The sequence below is a fragment of the Lagopus leucura genome, unplaced genomic scaffold, assembly GCF_019238085.1.
Source record: "Lagopus leucura isolate 7727_CA_CO unplaced genomic scaffold, USGS_WTPT01 Super-Scaffold_100015, whole genome shotgun sequence".
NCBI classification, from domain to species: Eukaryota; Metazoa; Chordata; class Aves; order Galliformes; family Phasianidae; genus Lagopus; species Lagopus leucura.
The window spans coordinates 6,127,582-6,148,281 of record NW_024962269.1 but is presented as its reverse complement, the minus strand read 5'-3'; the positions used below and the strand labels follow the sequence as shown (position 1 = coordinate 6,148,281).

The window sequence follows — 20,700 nt, the reverse complement described above, 5'->3', positions numbered from 1 at the left end:
GTGAAGGATATAATTGGCATCATGAAGCTCTCTGCAGGGGATTTCCTTTGGAAGGCAGAAAGGGAGGCAGCCTGCTTTTTAATTAGTGCTCCATAAATAGCAAACGAGACAACAAGGAAGCAGGATTGATGTGATCTACATACAATCATCCGTTTGTAAAGGGAAATCCGGTACGATTGATACTTCTTGGGATCATCTGCATACAACTCCTCATAAAACTGTAAAAATAGGTAGAGGATTGTTTTTCCCCCTCCCTTTCAGGCACTAATACTTCATTCAGCACTATATAAATGCAATCAGATCAATGCAAGATCAAAGATCTCTAATTTGAAGCAGTTCAGTTCTTAGGTGTGGTGCTGACTCCAGCCTCTCCCAGACAGAAGCTAATGCAGATGAGGCACACAAGCCAGATCTTTAAAAAACGGGCAATAATAACACGGTGAAAGTCTGGGATATAATCTTTTCAAGACTCTGGAAAGAACACTTCCTTGTGCAAGTAAACATGGGATTGCAATAAGTACTGCTATTCTAACATCACACCTGGGAAACCTGTAAATTATTTGTACTCTGGGGCTAGGATTGGAAAAGAAGCCTATTCCCAATTTGAAGCAGATTTGCAATACTCAAATATTGGTAGTGAAATACTAACAAATGAGTCTATATTTAACAAGTAAAATTACATTCACTGCATTTGTAAAGAAAGAAAACTCCTCTGGGATGTAATTACGTGACTGTTGTCTTCGGATTTCAGCACGTGATGAGCTGTTCTCTGGGTGGAAAAAAGGCTAAAACTCAGAACACACGACTAAGCAGCAGGAGGGATCTGTCCAAGATGGAAACATTCTCCATTTACCTTTTCCAGGAGGAGTCAGTTCCTACTGAGATATATGTATAACATATTTTCAATCGATTTTCCAAGAGCTATTAAGGTGAACTGGATATTGCTCTAAACCTCGGACCTAAGACAACAGCTTTACAGTGAAAAGTTCTGTAACGTATATAAGCAGAAAAGACACCCTAAACAGCACCTTGGCTTGTTTAGAGAAAGCAATGGCACTCAGAGCTCTGAATTTTCTCCCTGAAGTACAATGGCTTCTCCAAAAGTAATGCCTCTTATTTTATTATGTTGACCATGGCATCAAGGTTGATGTTGGTGGTACAGCAATAGAGGTTGAACCTTCCCACCAATATTCCATTACATTTTGTTGCTGTGTGACAGATGGCAGCAGAGGGGCAGTCTGACAGAATGGTGTCTGACGTGGAATTACATATGAAGCAAAGGGGTGGAGCTGAATTCCTTCACTCATCAACACTTGCTGAACTTTTATGGACACCAAACAGTGGATGTGAGCACAGTGAGGTGCTGGGTGGTACACTGTAGCAACAACACTATCATTGAAGCTGTGACACAGTAGGTCTCCTCCACAGGTGCAGATTTTTACGAGCAAAGCATACAGGCTCTTGTTCATTACTGCTGGCAAAAATGCATAGCTAATGGTGGTGACTGTTGAAAAATAGTGTTTTGAAGCTGCAAATCTGCTCTATCGAATAGTGTTATTGTGCTATTTATATTTGTTGTAGTTTCACTGGAAATAAATAGGAGGCATTATTTTCAGAGCAACCTATGTAGCCTAGAGCATTCTACTAAAAAGAAGAACTTACACAGAGGAACTCCAAGCTAATGAACAGTGATAAGACAATGATTTTTCAGCATGGGCTGAAAATTTCCCCAGAAATGAACTAGCCTGTACATGATGAACATACGCCTTCACAGGAAAAGGTATTTCACCTGACCTCTCCTTCATACAAAAATGAGGTACAGTGAACAGGGAACACCAGACAACCAAGTAACTCCTAACTAAGTTTCTTTTTCTGGAGCAAAACACTGAATACCTGGAGTTCATAACACAGTGGACGACCTGTGTAGCTTCAGGCAGGAAGGGAAAGAGGAAGAAAAGCTACACTGAAGAATTAAAGAACTACATCAGCATTTTTCAACACAATAATATTTCAGAGGAAACACCACTGCTCGCCAATAATATTTTTTTTTAAGTTTCATGCATATCAATGATTCTATTTAGGAATGATTAAACTCATTGGTTGAAACCAGCACTTTTATACTGGGATTCACAAGCTTTTCTATGCCACAAACTAAGAAAGTCCTTAAAATGATGTGACTTAATCAGTAGTCATTAGTTTCTTCCATTAGCTTATCTTAAAAAACATAAAATCCCTGCGCTCAAGCAGCTTTTTTACAGGAGGCTGCCATCTGAAAACCAATGAGTACTTACAGGCACAGACAAGCTTGTAAGACCCCATGCCTGCTCCAACAACATCATTGCCCTTACCAAATTCTCATTTGTCAGCCGGGTGATCTCATGCTGCAGACTGGCTTCAATGCGGGCCTCTGGGGGCAGCTGCAGATTCTGCGCCAAGAGCTGCTGCTGGCGATTGTTTTCTTCCTTCAGACTTTGGATCTCACCTCGCAGTGACTCCAGCTCATTCTCGTGGCTCTTCTTCTGTGACTGCAGCTGAGACTCCAGCAGCCTGAAGAAGTTGAGCAGCAGTTGTAAGATCACACTTGGTAAGACACATCCCAAATTCTCAGAGGGAGTTTAGCTGCTGCTCAGGAACAATTAGCAATGGCTCGCAAAGGAAAATGAAAAAGGCAGAGTACTCTTTAAACCCTTCAGTATGCCTTCTAATTAAATTAAGTTTGTGTGATCAAAAAGTGGAGAGAAACTAATTGTGACAATGTTTTGCATTTCCTTTGTGATGGAGCACATACTGTGCATGGTACAGCTGAGAATGTGGCAAGGAATGTATTGCTACGCCTTCACAGACTGCTCCTGTTTGTAAAGGGGCAAGAGAGGTCTTACCTCTACCCAAATCCTATCAGTTGTGTAAAATGAAGACAGTCTATACTCTTAAGCTAGGTTTCTGCAACATTGACAAAGGCAAATCTTTTTAGAGTTAACTTTGTTCAGTCAGAAACCATTCAACTACAATTAATCATCTTTATATTCTTACACTAAAGTAAACATTTTGAAGAGGCCTGTCACAGAATTGTAGAGCTTGCCATTTGTGCAGGAACGGTTAACTAAAGAACCAAACTCAGGACCAGGATCCAGGAGCTCTGTTTCACCCTTGCCACTGACTTGCTCTCTTCCCTTGGGCAACTCACGTCACAAATTCTTCTTATGTGAAATGGGAATAAGATGTAAGAGCCTCCTTCAAAGTAGTGCTGTGTGGATTAACTCATGTTTGCAAGGTACTGTCCAAGAGCTCTGACTCATTATTTCATAAATATACACACACAGGAAGTGATGCTACTGGAGACTGCTAGTGTTCAATTAGACAATCTTTCAGGGTTTAAATATGCATTAGGCAGCCACATTTATTAGTAACCAGACAGATCAAGCACGCAAGGGCAAATAGTCGTTTACCTGCACTGCTCTGCTATTAAGACAAAGCTTGTTGTCTCTACAGTGCTAGGATGAAAAGGCTGAGGCGCGGAGCGCTCCCTCTCACACGAGCATTCTGCTCTGCAGAACACTTGTTCTAAGATACACCTTCACAGACCATGTTAGGATTAGAATTTGTAAGCACAAGGGAAGGAAAGACTTCAGTTAGTAGCATTCGCTGCAAAACAGCTCCTTCTGTAGTTACTGCTACCAAATGTGTATATTTAAGAAAATCAGGACTGCAAATCTGTTGTGCCAGGACATGACTAATGACTGTTTTGGAAGTCTAGAATATGTTACAGAGGCCCAGTCACACACACAGCCCAGAACTGCATTTCCTAACCAGGTGAGCTGCTCAATGACCTGACCAGCACGCGGCTTTGCAGCAGCCACAGTGCCTGTATTGAGGTCTGGCCAGCACCACGATGAACTAACAACTGCTTCTCTCTTGTGGGCTCCCCTTCTTGTCTGCTACACTCTGATTCTTGCATAGAGAGGTGTGGGAGAATAATGTTACATTTATTGAACCCAAGTCAGAATAAAGAGAGCAAGACATAGCTATTCAGAATATGCTGAAATTATTCCAACAGTACATTAACTTTGATATCCAACGTAAAGGCACACAAATGATACACAGTTAAAAAAACTCCTCCCCTTGCAGATCTTCTGGCATTTTACAGTCTACTTTTGTGCAAGTATTCTTGAGAATTACTTATAGTTGTTGCCACCATCTTAGCTTCTCAAATAACAGAATGTGGAAAGCCAAGAACTTTGGCAACTAACTTTGAGGAAATCCAACAAAGATTTTTTTCTAAGCAAAAAGAAATACTGTAGCCAAAGCAAGGGGCACAGTTAGCTAGAAGAGAAGATGCAAATGAAGAAAAAGCCATTCTGAGAAGTCTGGTAACCTGTTGGCTTGTTTTAACCCTTCATAAACCAGCCAAAGTTCTCCGTCCTCATTCAGCATATGATAGTCCTGGGGAGATTGCCTTCCAAGAAAAGTGTTTAAAAAATACAAGAGAGATACATGATGGTGATGAGATGACATGTTAAGGACATTACGTACTTAATTATAGTTACAATAAAAGAGAAAGAAACAATTCTATAAAGCAACTTGGAGAAATACCTCTCCTGTTTACATGTATTTCTTCCTAGTAATGAAATTTAGCTTGTGGCATTAGCCCAAGTGGTTACTCATTTCATGCTGTTACAATATACATATTATGACAGACTACCATGATTACTACTGGACAAAAATAAAAAAATAGCATGTGGAACAGAACCCAGTTTGAGCAATATAGTTGATTAAAGACTAAGAAGGTGCAAGTCCAGGAATCACGATTTGACATGTCCCCACTGTTTCTTAATCCTTTCAAATACTGTACACAGCAGTTTTACTAATCAAATCAAATTATAACCCCAAATACAAGTGTTCTCTGTGCATTTACACTTAGGTGGATACAACCTACTGAACATGATATGCTCAGGGTATCAGGGCACACTGCATATGACTGTAAATGAAATACAGAGAACATGTACCTGTTCGTTTCCTTCAGTCCAATATATGCCTGTGCTATTTCCCCTTTGTCTTTCATCTTCTGTACATCTTCCAAGAGGATTGTAGAATCTGTCATGGTATTCTGAAAAAAGAATGAGGATTGCCAGGGTAAATTTAACAATGTAATTGTTCTTTGAATCCATGTTTTTGTCACATTACTCACATGGGACCCTCCCTACCCAAGCAGCATGCTAGAGCGAGTTTGGGTACTTCAGAAACAAGAGTTTAGTCTGTAACTTCTAAAACCATTTGGTGTATCTTCTAAAATGACCACATACAACATGCTGAAATATCATCTATCTACTGATTGGGTACAACTGTAAACCTTGTTTCATTATTTTTTTTTTATCATGTAAAAGAAAATGAAATCATGGATTTGCATTTGGTTAATATTACTACATACTGAAATTCAAGCAGCGTGGTTTTGCAACAAGTTTACAAATGCAGCTTAATTCTGTTTTAAATTTTATTTCCAAATCTCATAAATAAAGTCTTTGCATATTTTCAATGCTCTGACAAAGCAGGCAATAATTTACAAGGACTGGAAATTTTTTAAGCTAGATATCATCAAAATGCAATTTTTGTTTCAGTTTTGAATGTTACTATGGCACTTTCACCTTCAGTAAAACTTTTCAGTAAAAGTATTTCAGTAAAACTTGAAATAAATAATCAGTGTTTGCAGTCAGCTAAGCCAGTCTGATCTTAGTCACCGCCATGGATAATTACCAGAGTGCTCTAACAAATTCAAGAGCTGTAATTCTGACTTTTCTTTTTGACTTCCAAAAAAATGAAGTGCTATTTTCCCGAGTAAAATTTTTCAAAGGAACAACTTTGTGGGCGTAAATTTTGGAGAACAGCTCTCTTATGCCCAATACAATTGGTGTTATCTAATAATAAAACACATAAGCTGCTCAAAAAATTATTCCCAAGATTACAGTGAGATCTTTGTCAGTTTTCTACAATTCTTTTGTTACTCTGTAAAAATACTGTACACTGCCAATATTGCCTTTGCAACGTATTTATTACTTCTGTGCTAATGGAAAAAATGCTAGTTATCCTTACATCCTCAAGACTACTCTAATTGCTATAGCTGTAACACTTAGCAGCTCTCATTTAAAGTCAGTTTGGTTCCTCTTTTTCCCAAATACTCTATCTTCAACTAAATTTTCTAATCAAACATTCAGCAATTCCTGTCTAGTATCTGCAGATTACAACTTGAGTCCTGACTGCGCTCACTGCATGTCAAAGGTAACAAACACTATAAAGGAATCCTTCCTATCAAGGAACTCTTTTGTGAAATGTATAGATTTTGCTGTAGAGATCTGATTTGTAAATCACGACGCTGCTCCTGCTCTTCAAACACATTAAGCAGGATACACTGATTGAGCCAACCACACTGATTCATGGATCTTTCCTTTCATGTCCAGGTTAACATAAACCAACAGTGCAAAGTTGTTAAATCAGCTTGTTTTGAAGCAACTTATTTCCTTGTGCAGAAGGGGAAGATAGGGATAAAGGAGACAAAGAAAGGATAATGAGAATGGTTTTTCAATGACAGCAAAGTAAAGCTCAAGAACTTCAAATGCATCAAGCTGAGCGGTGCAGTCGATACATAGGAAGGAAGGGAAGCCATCCAGAGGGACCTGGACAGGCTGGAGAAATGGGCCCATGAAAACCTAATGAGGTTCAATAAGGCCAAGTGCAGGATGCTGCACTTGGGTCGGGGCAATCCCAGGTATTTATGCAAACTGGGTGAAGATCTCCTTGAGAGCAGCCCTGTCGAGAAGGACTTGGGGGTCCTGGTGGACGAAAAGTTGGACATGATCCAGGAGTGTGTGCTTGTAGCCCAGAGGGCCAACTGTGTTCTGGGCTGCATTAAAAAGGGGTGGACAGAGGGAGAGGGAGGTGACTGTCCTCCTCTACTCTGCTCCTGTGAGGCCCCATCTGCAGCACTGCGTCCAGGCCTGGGGCCCCCAACACAGGAAGGACTGGAGCTCTTGTAAGGAGTCCAGAGAAAGGCACTAAGATAATCAGAGGGCTGGAGCACCTCTCCTATGAGGAAAGGTTGAGGGAACAGGGATTGTTTAGCTTGGAGAAGAGAAGGCTCTGGGGAGACCTCGCTGTGGCCTTCCTTTACTTGAAGGGAGTGTATAAACAGGAGGGGGAATGGCTGTTTACAAGGGCGGACAGTGATGGGCGGGGGAATAGTTTTAAACTGAGACAGGGAAGGTTTAGGTTAGGTATTAGGAGGAAGTTTTTCACACAGAGGGTGGTAAGGCACTGGAACAGGTTGCCCAAGGAGGGTGTGGATGCCCCATCCCTGGAGGCATTCAAGGCCAGGCTGGATGTGGCTCTGGGCAGCCTGGGCTGCTGGTTGGCGACCCTGCACACAGCAAGGGGTTGGAACTAGGTGGTCACTCGGGTCCTTTTCAACACAGGCCATTCTATGATTCTCTGATACATGTAGGCTATATATAAAAGGCAGGGAAATGATATCTCAAATATTTGTCACTGTTTGTTTGTTTGTTTGATCACATTAAATAGTTCTGGTTAACAACTGTAGAAAATAACATGTACCTTGTCCTCCTGGCAATCAAATTGGTGGGCAAGAAAGAAGAGAAACAAAACATTAGAAAATTTTGTCTGAGCTGCAGCTGTCCAATCTAATAAATAAACTGTCTGCTAGCCATCCCACTGGTCACCTTCACATTTTCCTCATAACTAATGCAAAAAATCACAATTTGGTCCCACCATCACTGAGAATAAGTTATTCATGGATTTCAATTCAAAAATTCACTTATAGTGCTAAAAATATCGTAGGAAAATGAGTTTTGTTTGCTTTATAATTAAATCATTTGAAACAAGGTATGTACACCTCCATGCATCACAGACTTTCAACTCATTTTGGACAACTATAAACACATTTCTGCAGTAAATGAAGGAAAGAGAAGATGTATCTGTTAATTCCCGGATGCAGTTACAAATGCTAGAGTTCAGTTCAATGGATCTGATTAGTTACTAGTTTAACTGATACCTTTTCAGGTTAAGTAACTTATATTCAAAGCTATTACTTTGCTAAGTATCTCATCAGAATTATAGCTTTATTTTACTATTATTTTTTAGAAAATACACTTCAGGGAATGTGATCTATTCTTCTAAGACATGTCACCTATCAAGCAATAATATGGATTTCATATATTTTCATAGGCTATCTTTACAAGATTTTATTGTTTTTCTGTGTGCAGTCATTTATGAGCCTGCCTAGGTTTAGCAGAAATTGATCCTCGCACCTCCTGCTGGACTGTTAATTAAAAAGAATTCCTGACAACACAGTAAATTTCCCAGTCAAACTACATAATTCGCAAGAAATACAATACTGCTCCAAATGAGAATCATTTCTGCATCATTAAAAGAGTCTGGGGAGATCTTGGCCAGACAGTCTGTATTTGACAGCTTGCTATGATCTGCATATCTTCATGAGATGCTGGCAGATAAGCCCAAGGTTGGTTTATTAACAGTCTCCCAATTTGGATTGCTGCAATTTTTGCACCAGTAATGGATGAATAGCAAACACTTAGAAAGGCTTTGAAACGTAGATAATTTTTTCTGCCTTTTCCAGCAGGTTGATAAATTAAATAAGGCATGCGAGTTACACAATATAACTTCACTACCCAGTGAACCTCTTGACTGGTAATTTACCTTGGGTTGAATAGCTTCTTTCTGGCTAACCAACTGAGACCTCAGGATAAGCACTTCTTCCTTGCGTACTTCCAGTTCTTCGCTTACTGAAGTCAGCTGATCCAGGAGAACTCTGTATGCTGGAGCACCAGGAGCAGTTACCTCTGGAGATCGTGTTTCTGTGAGGGCCTTCTGCAGCTCGTTCAACTCGTTCTTCAGTTTTTTATTCTCAGATTCAAGCTCTTGACGCTGCAAAAAATGGAGACAATCCCATCAGCCAACAGCATGGCAGAAATGCTGAGCATCTGCAACAAACCCAACAATCCCTCCCCTGTCCCCAGCTGCATGCCCGACAGGTTTCACAGATAGGGCTACCGTTAGACTGAACCCACACATGTGTACTGTAGTACATGTAGATTTGAAGGGAAAGGAAAAAAGAAGCAACAATCCTTTTTTCTCCTATTCTTCCCTTAACAACAACAACAAAGCAAGCTCCCCAAACAGCAGCCAACAGGATAAGAAGATCGTGCATCATTCAGGTTTACTAAGAAATGTTTTAATTGTTAGTAGCCTAAGGTATGTGTCAATTTAAAGAATGTTTCAAATACAGAGCTACATTTATCACTCTATCTTTGCCCAAATTAACTTGCAAGCTGCACTAAGCCCCAATCATACACTCTGTACCTTATAAAAAAAAAGGTATTCTTACGATAAAATACTTCCAGGGGGATTTTAATTCTAGTTTTTCCAGCTAATATTCTGAAATAGCAGAGCCAATGTAACATACTACACCAGCACATATAATTGGTGGCAATATATTCACTAGAAAATAGCAAAGAACTCCTTCTTAGATTTACCTTGAGCGATTCATACTCCAACTCTGCACCTCTTATTGGAGGCCTTTCCTCCTCCTGTGAAAGAATACAGATTAGTGTGAAAAAAACAAAGGAATAAGCAATCCTTTCTATTCCTTATTTTAGTTGGGGCAGGAAAAGGAAAGAGAGCTGAAAATTTTTTCCTATAGAAAATGCTCGTTCTGGTACTGCTGAGCACTTTAAGTTGAATATTGGCATGGTCTCACTTAATTGTGTGTTGAAGGCACATAATTGGTTAATGTAAATAAAATCATGTACCTGTCACAGGTAATGAAACAGAGCCAATGAATGCCAGAATGTTTAAGATATTCTCTGTTGAAACAAATGCCAAAACTAGTTTAGTATTTTTACGAGTACTTAAGGATGCCATATGAGAGAATTACAGTTAAAATCTGCTAAGCAAGCTTGTCTAATCTCAGCTTTTTGGCTCTGCTTAAAGTACTTCTTATTCTGCCTAAAATTACCAATTACTTATTCTCCCCAACATTTAAGTTGGTTGTTATATTTTCATTCCTCAATAAACAAAACACCAAAGTCCCAGTGCATTTGGTTCCTTTTAACTTCCATCATACAATCTCAGAAACCTTGGAAAAGTAAATCATCAGTAGCTAGTACTGAGTCCTGACAGTACTAAGTACCAGGCATAAAATGTGTGGTAAAATAAAGCAAGTACTAGGGGAAGAGAAGGACTTAGTAGAACCCAGTCAGCATTTGCACAGCTGATATTTCATCAGAGATACTCTGGAGTCAGCATTTGATCAGCTAGAAGGAGGACACCTTAGCTTTGGCACGAAGAGCCTGTTCCTCCTTTCTGTCCAGTTCATCCTGCAGGGATTGCTTTTCTTGCTCCAGCTCCGTAACCCGTTTCTGCAGCTTGAGGAACAGAGACATGTCCAATGGTGCCTTTTTCTCACTTGGCTCCTGCTTTAGGAAGAACAGAAGGAAGTCAAGACGTATTCCACTTCCAGAGCTAAAGGAAGCACTACTGTAAGTAAAAAAGGGAAAACAGACTGGGGAAAAGAAATGACACACAGAAATGTTACTTGATTCTGAGAGTTCACTACTGGCATCTAAAGCGTTTCATCAGCTGTCAGAATGCTATTTCAAAAAAGGATCTACTCACATAAAACATATCTATGCCTACAGCCTAGCAAAAGGAAGCACCAGGGACAATCTAGCAGGCAGTAGCCTATAATTAAGCATACCTTTTAATCTTACTTGTTTGGAGGGGAAGGAGAAAAAAATGTCTGTGGTTAGAATCATTTGGAAAGCAACTGGCAACCAACGCTTTTTCTGTTTTTTCTCCCCATTTCAAATTATCTCTCCTGTGAGTTCTTCAGATACAGAGAACTCTCTCTGATGAGTATGGATTTAGGTCCATGACTAACCAAGGTAATTTAGTGGGATGACATAAAAAGGTACTAAGAGATGTATTTCATGCCTTTTTGCTTTTATTATGCTAATTAAACAGCCTGTTCTGGGACTAATCCACTAGCTTTCTCACCATTTTCTGGGCAAAGACCAGCATTTGCCATCCAAAGGTCCATAAAAAACTGTTCATCAGCCATTTTGTACTTTATGTAGCAAGAAGATTAAAGCATTTACTATCAAGTGCACCATAAAATTCTGAAGCCTAGAAAAGGAACTAGAAAATTAATAATAATGACTTAGCAGATAAGCAAGTACAGCCATTTCCATTTCATCTCTCACTGTTGAGAGGAAGGCTCATAAACTACACTGGCAGCTCAGGAAAAAGAAAATGGACTTTCAGGTTGCTGGCTTTATTGTTTCATAATGACATAGTGTCTGTTTTTGTGATATGGTTTTGTGTCATTACCCCCTTAAAATTAACAGCATATATTAAAGAGAATATAGATTTAATCTTAACAGTGCTGCACTTAGTCACGCTACTGTTACTTTTTTTTCTTTACCATTTATGTTAAGAAAAACAAAATCACCAAAATTGGCTCTAGAATAACAGCTAAATAAGTCTATTAGCCAAAAGAAAAGATGCTATTTGGCTTGCAAGTGAGATCCAATCACACACAATTGCACTGTCCTTTTCTGAACTGCCTATAAAGATGGGAGCATCTTTCTGAAATAATTTTGTAAGGTGGAAAGTGTAAATGAGAAAGCAAATCGTGAAAGACACTGCTGAGAACACATGTCAGCAGGAATGTGTCGTGGTGTTTGCCTCCCTGATGGAAAATCACTTTCCATGGATGCTTTCAAAAACAGCCTGTAAAACAAATTGTGGAGATAACTAACCTAGAGGGCAAACAGAGGGAGCTCTGTGACTGCTCACAGTTATAAAAATCCCCGGTATGCACAAAAAAACTTTGCATCTGCCAACTGCCAAGCACAGCCAGAGCACAAACCTGACAGCTTGTTGCTGTTAGTAGTCCCACTCCCGTGGGACTGAGAGGGACAAAACGTACAGTTGTCTTGGAATATACAGAGAAGGCTTGGAGATGCAAAACAATTACTGATGGTTATTATTCATTAAAGAGAATCATATTATTGAATATTTTAAAATAATCTGTGATTTGTGTTGCTCCATATTCCAAGGGATAGTATATTTTCTGAGTTTTATTTGTCTGTATGAAATGGAGAAAAACCGAATTGACGTGAGGTTCTCACCCCAAACAGGGAGTACATTTCTTGAACATCCTAAGAGTGCAGCCTGCCACCTTGTCTCTTTTCATCCTCGAAATACTTGGCATACAGACTTCTCAGGAACTCTCATTGGTTTTCTGAGTTCCTACTTTGTGGTGAAAAGTTGATTGTGCTTATAAACACTGGCAGGCAAATGTTTTTCCAGATGCAAAACAATTGGAGGTCCAAGTGTTTAGTCTGCATTTTCTGTGATGTGAAAGAATTCAAAGCATTCTTTCACAAAGTCTTTTCAAATAGGATTACAGCTAACTACAGAATGAGCTACTCTCAAAAAGGAGATGGAAACTAGACAGATTTAGCATTAGATTTCTCAACATATAGTGTTCACAAGCACATATACAAAAAAAAAGAGATAGGAATGAACTCAGTCATTGATCAATGAAAAGTTTTGTTGTGTTGTTGGTTTTTTTGTTTTTTTTTAACATTACCTCCATCCTCAGTGGTAAGTCTTCCGCTTCTGTGATCTCAGAGCTAAAAGTATATTCAGATTCATTGCTACTGTGAGTTGAATCCGTTCTTTTGTGTCCAGGCTTGGGGATGCTCTGGAGTGCAAATTAAACAAATCAATACCACTGTATGTTTTTTTCCTGTGACTGTCTCTTCATACCTAAAAGTTAGCTTGTAATATATTTGGTTATTATTCCACAGCTACCACTATTTACAAGTAAATGTACTTGATTCTGGTCTCTTGTGCAACCTAAATCTATGAGAAGTAGTTCACAAAGAAATCTACGTAGACAGATCAGATGATATGCTAACAAGTATTGCTGCAGGAAGCAGAATCAAGCAGCAGTATCAAGCAGCAGTGCAGCATTTCGTGGGAAAGGAAAGCTCATTTCACAGGAAAGGTTCAGTCAGGGTAGAAAAACACAAGCAGGAATTCTTTAGATTTCCAGGTATTGGAGTGAGGAACACTTTTTTGTCCTGCCACATACAATATTCGTAGAGCTATCAACAATTTAATACTAGCTCAGTGTGGTACAAATAGCCTTAAACATGTGAATAACTTCAAGGCAAAGTAAGGGCTGAGGGCATATGCATTATCCCTAGCAAAGACCAAGCAGAAATTTAGTCTTTTACCACAGAAATGAAAATAAATGAGAGAAAAAAAAAAAACCCAACTATTTTAAATGCATTTGTTTTGCCTGAGCAAATCTAATTAATCAATAACTAAAACAACAAACTCTGCTTTCAGGTATAGTAAAAACTGGATGGTTGAGAGCAGTTAGTTACTATTACACCCATAGATTCTGCCTAAACACACCTGTGAACAGCTTTTGACTTCCCACGTTCAGCCACTTACCACCATTAAGTTCATTTCATCCTTGAGGTCATCATACCGCTCCTCCAAGCGGCTGAACTCATTCAGCAGGTTCTGATACCGTAACCTTTCATCATTCAGGTCTAGCTCCAACTGCTTCGTTTCCTCCACTAGCTTCTTCTCCATTGTCTCTGCCACAGAGAACAGGAACCCAAAATGAGAACTCCAGTTTCTACCTATCATGCAGCTCATCCATCCCATAGGTACAGGACTGCACTAGGAACATATACTGAATGCATCCTGTTATGTGAGGCTGGTTTGTGGTATTTGTGCTTCTGTAGGGACAATCAAGCTAGAGCTATTAAAGACCAAAGACTTACTGTGATAAGCACAGAATGGTTCACTCAGTCAGTTTTCCTGCTTCTGGCTTTCATTAGCAATGCCAGGAGGGAGAAGGAAGAGGCACCAGGCCAACGATGCATTATTTCAAAAGCAAGATGTGAGATGTTCTGCAAGTCAAGCACTTCTCATCGCAGCTGCTTCCATCGTAACCTTCACATCTAGAGCTATGGTTTTCTGGCTGCTGTCTGCACAGTGGTAGCAGCAGTTGCCACAGCAGCTCGTAGGGCTCAGAAATTTTGGATCAAACTTACACCTTCTAACGAGGAAAGCATCAGGCACTCAAGTGTCTGCCTACACAGGGACCACAACATTTGCTTTCACAATTAGTAAATCACACTGGAAAACTATGCTGCAGTAGATTCACTGAATTAAACATCAGAGCCTTCTTTTACAACGTAAAACTTTGCAACAAGAATCCTCACCTAAAAGATCCTAAACTCACAGTGAAAAACTCAAACGGTAAATATTTCTGACATATGAGAGTTCTTACAACAAAGAAATTAAACTATTAATCTAATGAGGAATACAAAACAGCATATTATCTCAATTTAGCGAGTAGAGTGTGCTTTACAAGCAAACATGAAGTATAAAATCTGAGCAAAGAGAACAGCACCAACCTGTTATCTCCTTTGCTTGGTCATGGATGCGGCGGTTCAGCTCCTCCTTTTCTGTTTTCAGTAATGTGTTCTGCTCTTTCAGTTCTGATACCAGCTGGAGAGATAACAAAATATCTGGCTCAGAATGCATTTCATCTTCCATCAACAGCTCTAACAGCAATTACATCCTTGTTGTAAGAGTACAAATATTTAGGCTTTTATTGGTCTCTCAGATAATTAAATCTGGGAGCTAAGTTGTGACATATTCATTTCTCAAATTACTTTCCTATGTACACCTCACTTCAAATTCTCCCATTCATTTTGCATTTATTCCATTTCTGATCAGATGCTGAAACTGCCTTATACTACTCCATTATGCCATTTTCCAGTGAAGTCACCAAGATGTAATTTATTTCTTAAAACAATATCTTCCTAAAACAGGAACAGATTTGCTAGCTCTCTTGTTTATTCCCTTGCATTTGTTAATACAGTAATCTAACATCCACCCAAAAGCTGTGCCACTTCAACTGTGCTCAGGTTTGCCAGTTACTCGTTTGTCTCTGTTTATGGATATATCAGAGTCACTCTGTTTAATCAATTAATATTTTTTCTTTTCATTCAACTGGCCTTGAAATGCATCATGGCAGCACCACATAATGATACAATGGCTCTTCCAATATTCAAAACTTGCTCCATATCAACAAGTAACTGTAACATTAAACAACTTGTTTGCTACATTTGTACTTAAAGCACAGATAAGGGGTTAGTCAAAACCTGTTTAACTAGAGTGTCCATACATACGTGAACTCAGCAGGCTAATTATTTAAATTAGACAAGATATAAGTAGGTACTGTTTGAATACGGTGCATGAAACTGATTTCAGACATCTATACAATTGTACTCTCTAGGTAGGTAAAATGATTTCTTTGTAAGATGTGCTGTCTTGCACTAATCAAGTGAGCTTGGGTATTCAGATTGGCAAATTCTTTCAATATAAAAATCTGAATAGACCAAGTAAATGTACTTACACACAATATGTAAATTTACCACATTCTTCAAGCACAGGTGCAATTATTTAGATATCAGACCTATTTACTGTTGTACAGCTATAACACTAATTAAAAATACTGTTAAAATACCAGACATACAACCAAAGCAGTTAAGTCTGACAAAACGTGAGTGGACACCAGGCTCGTGTAAGTCTGCTCATGCACCTGGGACTGCATACTTACCTGCTCAGTTTCATGTTTGTATTTGTCTGCCCATTCCTCAATTGTCTTCTTCTCAGTCTGAGTCTGTTGCAGCTCCTTCCGGAGCTTGGCAATCTCCTCCTGGAGGCTGAGAACACGATTGGTTGCATTCTTAGCTTCCTCCTCACTCATACGAAGCCTCTCCACATCACTCCGAAGCTTCTCTGTCTCTGTGCTGTATGTGATCTCCAGGTTATTCATCTTCTCCAGCAGAGATTTGTACTCTTTGTTCTTTGCAAAACACAAAAGAGACATCGTAGCAGCTGGAGAAGTTCTGGTTTAAGGAAGCTTTCTGGTTGCTTATAGAACATACCGAGACAGGGGAACAAGAGAGCAGTTCCCTCCTTTTCAGTATCTTTTTGCAGGAGAATTGCTCAAAGAGGTGGCAGAACAGTCCGGTCTCTAAGTTTACACATCAATGTACTGAACTAAAATCAAACAAAGAGCCCACAAACACCAAACTTGATCATATCACCTTCCCCTTTAATTGAGCAACTGGAGTGCTTCCAACGAAAGACCGAAGCTAAAGGAGCAGATGCTTTCTCTCAGTGCTTCTGAGAGACACAAACAGATGTTTTAAGATTTCAGTTCAACTGCTGTCTACTTTTCTCTTCTCTCAGCATTATTCAGCAGAGAAGAGATTTGCAGTGAACGCCCAGTGCTACAGAAGGAAACACAAGACTCCCAAACATCTTCCCAGAGCTTTACCTGTTCATCAATTTTCCGCTGCAGCTGCATGATCTTGTTCTCCAAGCCAATGTGAAGCTTCTTGTAGCGTTCCACAGACCGAGCCTCTATCTTCAGTTTCTTCAGCTCCCTCTTGGCCATCATGCGCCGGTAACAGCATTGCAAGTAAACAATTGCCTTCAAGGTCCGACGGTAGTGCACTCGAGCCAGCCAGCCTCTTACATGTTTCTGAATAATAATAGACTTGTGCTCTCGAAGCATCTACAGTTCAGAAAAAACACCACAAGTGCTATTAGAGCTACACCTGCTCAGTTAAATCGACTCCATAATGAAAGGTGTAAAGATGATGTAAATAGAGACACCTTAGTCTGAAAAGAGAAACTGCTGGTGAAATGCAAAAGAAATGAATCTGGAATTAATTTTTTAAAAACAGAAGAGTAAAAGAAGACAGGAATAAGGAAGACAAAAGAAAATAAAAATTAAAAAAAAACAGAATTAAGAACGTGGAAAGAAAGAACCAGAGACATGTTGAAGAAGCAAGCATTCCTTTCTGCTGATGTCAGATCAAGCAAATTACAAAAATACATTATACCCTTTGTCAAGATTACAAATACAATCCAGATGACTGAAATGTTTTTTTATTGTCTCTTTTAAACTTCTTAAAAGCACTGACATACGCAGCACAGAATTCATCAATGCACAGCATAAAATCACTGCACTTGACACACAGTGCAGCTATTACATACTGTAACCCAAAGAACATTACAGCAGCTGTTAGTAAGAACAGCCATACCCTAAGATGACTGAGCTACACGTTCCAGGATTTGTTCTTTTCTTTTTTTTCTTTTTGCTTGCCATTCCTTATACTTGTCAGCTGGAAAAATATTTTCCTCCCTATATATTTTAATCAGAAATTTTAGACTGTAGTAATTCCAATGCATTTGATGGCAGAATTTTCAGTTATAGATTTGAGACATGAAAAAAAAAAAAAGAAAAATTAGTTGTAGCTATTTTAAAAAAGTCACTTTAATGAAACATAATCAAGAAATCAGCCAGAGATTTCCACTAGGAAGATTCTACTATGTGTTTCTGGATCCTTCACCCACGGATTCAAACAGTGATCCCCCAGGTTTGGAGCACCTGAATTCCTGTAGACCACAGCTATGCTGGGAGAGCATGTCTAAACCCACAAGGCTTCCAGGACTCTGAGAACTCCAGAGTTCACTTAATAAAACTTCTGCAAATTAAACAGTTTATTCTAAAGAGCAAAACTATTTAAGATCTTGTGTTACTTACTGGATTTGGTAGCTTAAAGTTCACACATAATTTCACATTCTTACAATGATTTACCACAAAGGTGATAAAGCAAACCAGTACTGTAATCAAATTTTATTGTATTTTACACTTCTTAGCAAATGAACTGGAATGTGTTAAAAGCGTTACATTTTCAGATCAATGAATTTGAAAGGTTCACTGGCAAAGTGGCAATATTCTAAGAAATAGAAGCTTTCTGCCTTAGCATTCATTTTTAAAGAAAAAAGCGAGGACTTGAAATACCAGTGCTCAATTCAAAAGCAGGAAATAGATCCCTAGAAACTACAGCAAGGTCAAAAGCCAAAGTCCTTCTGACTGCAAGGAACACAGTTAGCACTCCTGCCTCCTCCATACGTGCTTCCTGAAATAGTCTTCCAGCTTACCCATAGATGCCCTAATAACTAAGATACAACTAGTTTGAAGCAGCACTGTCACCTGGAGCATGAAAGCAGTAAGTCCCATAGAATACCTCCATTGTGTAGGGATGGTCCTCATCTGCCACTGAATTCTCACACCCATGCAATCCAGTGATGAAACAGTACGCTCCAATGTGAGAGTATCAGAAAAGTCACTTAATTTATCAGGTATTTTCTCCTGGAAAATATAACCTGATAACCTGATTTTAAAATATAACCTGATAACTAAATTCCTTCTGAAGCGAACAAGCGCATTGCAAAGTCTCAGGCAGAAGCTTTCCCCGGGATGTGTGAAACAGATGATTCAACCATTTCAAATTCCTTCTGTTAGTCATGTGACTGCCAACCCGTGCCCTCTGTTATAAAAACAACAACAGATACCTTTCACAATCCTAACTACCGACACAGGCACCATATATTATGTACAGTCACAGCTCAGCCAAGGGTGCAGTCACAGGACGACCTTTCAGTTTCACTCATCTGCAATCACCATGAACTTCAGAAGATGTGTTTACCTCTGCATGCACAGCATGCAGAGCTTGTGCTTCTATCTCTGGACGTCCCTGTATCTCAGCTTTTGTAAAATAGCACCTTTATGAGGATGATATCTACATGCCACAACTCAGATGCAGTCAATGCACCTTCCACCTGCGTTGTGAACTTTGTGTTTTACTGTGGCGAACAATTCACTGCTCAAGGGGGGAATTCCCTGACAGGCAAATACAACCACTTCATATGGTGATCCCTCCAGAAATCCACAACAATAGAACCATTAAGGTTGGAGAAGACTACCAAGATCATTCAGTCCAACTGCCAACCCATCACCCTGCCCACTGACCCACTTCTATTACCAGGGAATAAAACGGATCTATATAACATCATGCTACAGGACAGATGTAGTATACACCACTGACATGACTAACTTCAGGTCTACAGAACCATCTCCTGCAGATGAGCCATTTCCTAAGGATAGCCTTTATCCCACATTATGCTGTGACCTGCATCTTGCTGTTGTATCTGCCAGCAGTCATATCTGTCAGACCATGGTAATAAACACATATATTCTTACAACATAAAATATGGCTTCTAATACTGAAGATGTCAAGAATTCTAATCAAAAAAAAGCAAAGACCCTCACAAAATTGCTGAGTCAAGCAAAGTAAACAGAGCTTAGAAATTCTGATCAGGGATCCTTACTTCCTAGTAAGGATGCTACTTAAAACTGTTCTCACAGAAAAGTGCCATGCAAGCTGGCATTTTGTAATCTAATCATCTGAATCTTAATTCTGTTTCCAGTTCTATAACCACTGAAAAGGAAATTATAACTTCCTTAAAACAATTTTTATTTTTAATCAAAGACAGTCAAGAAAATATTATCATTTTTGTTAGGGCAGAATTATAGCAATTTATCTCCAAAATGAAGCCAACATCAACACAAAAAAAAAAAACCAAAACAAAAGAATCTGTCAAAGTTTCAATCTCTTTTTTTTTTTTCTTTTTTTTTTTTCAGGTATCTCTTTGCCAACATTCATGTCCTTCACATATTCTCTCAACCCCTCCACAGTTTTACAGATTCACTGAAATTAGGAATGGAATAGGAATACTACCACATCATATATGCATACTGATGTGAGCAGTGCTGATTTGGACTCATATATGTGGATATGGCATATCCACACAAATCTATTTTCACTATTTATTTTAAGTGCCTCTACATTCCATATAACAAACAAAAAACATCTTCCCAAGTCTGTAAATCCTTGTTAGATGCTTCACTGACTGCATGGAAAGTCTATGCATTCATATTAGATGACAATGTGAATACCTCTGAAATGAGTGATTCACTGATTACAGTATCAGAACTTTCTAATCTCCAGGTGCTGCCTTTCCAACCATTTGTTTGTGCATTATGCATAACAGCATGCAGGTTCCCAAGGGGACACCAGAGAGCAGCTTCATTCTGAAGGTACGTGGAAATAAAATTAGAGTAAAGGAGTAAAACATTATTTCTTACCATCTGGTACTTGTTTCTGACCAGGTAACCTCTTAAGAGAGCCTGCAGAGCAATAGTAGCATCTCGCATGCACTGGTATCTTTTGCGGACCACATACATGCGCTGGAACTTCTGAATAATGATGGCAGCCCGTGTTCTGCGCAGGAACTTGGCATAGCTATGCAAGAAAGATTGCAATAATACCTGTAACTGTTGTCCAATATTTTAATACTGTTTTTTACATCCTGTAAATTTATTCACTTTCTCAGGAATTGCACACTTTCCTTCAGAAAGCTGTCAGCAGTACCACGTACTGACTTGCTATTTTACCATACAGCAGTACAACAGAACGATGAACAGAAACCTTGCAAGGTTTTCCAGGAGTTGTTTTCACTTGTTCTAGAAGCTGTGCTACAGAGCTGGCAAAATAAATTCAGCTTCATTTCTCATCACCTTTTCTCCAGCTTTAAACCTATTTCTGCTTCCAAACTTCCTCTCCTAAACTCACCCTGTAGAAGATGTTTGCTCAC

The 20,700-nt window shown here is 39.2% G+C and overlaps 1 protein-coding gene across 11 annotated transcripts in view; it reads right to left on the bottom strand.

Annotated features, from left to right (window-relative positions):
• Positions 1 to 20,700, bottom strand: part of MYO5A (myosin VA) — a 94,563-nt gene that overhangs the window by 12,227 nt on the left and 61,636 nt on the right. For 2 of the 11 annotated variants that reach the window (XM_042875870.1, XM_042875872.1), the window contains 13 exons: positions 20,192 to 20,348; positions 16,469 to 16,708; positions 15,743 to 15,991; positions 14,532 to 14,625; positions 13,555 to 13,703; positions 12,680 to 12,793; positions 10,353 to 10,499; positions 9,558 to 9,611; positions 8,722 to 8,949; positions 5,004 to 5,104; positions 4,373 to 4,453; positions 2,349 to 2,547; positions 144 to 218 (listed from right to left, as the gene is read on the bottom strand). In XM_042875870.1, the coding sequence (XP_042731804.1) occupies positions 144 to 218; positions 2,349 to 2,547; positions 4,373 to 4,453; positions 5,004 to 5,104; positions 8,722 to 8,949; positions 9,558 to 9,611; positions 10,353 to 10,499; positions 12,680 to 12,793; positions 13,555 to 13,703; positions 14,532 to 14,625; positions 15,743 to 15,991; positions 16,469 to 16,708; positions 20,192 to 20,348 (1,888 nt within the window). The remainder of the gene's footprint in view (positions 1 to 143; positions 219 to 2,348; positions 2,548 to 4,372; positions 4,454 to 5,003; positions 5,105 to 8,721; positions 8,950 to 9,557; positions 9,612 to 10,352; positions 10,500 to 12,679; positions 12,794 to 13,554; positions 13,704 to 14,531; positions 14,626 to 15,742; positions 15,992 to 16,468; positions 16,709 to 20,191; positions 20,349 to 20,700) is intronic. The other 9 variants (XM_042875871.1, XM_042875873.1, XM_042875880.1 and 6 more) reach the window with 7 other exon arrangements.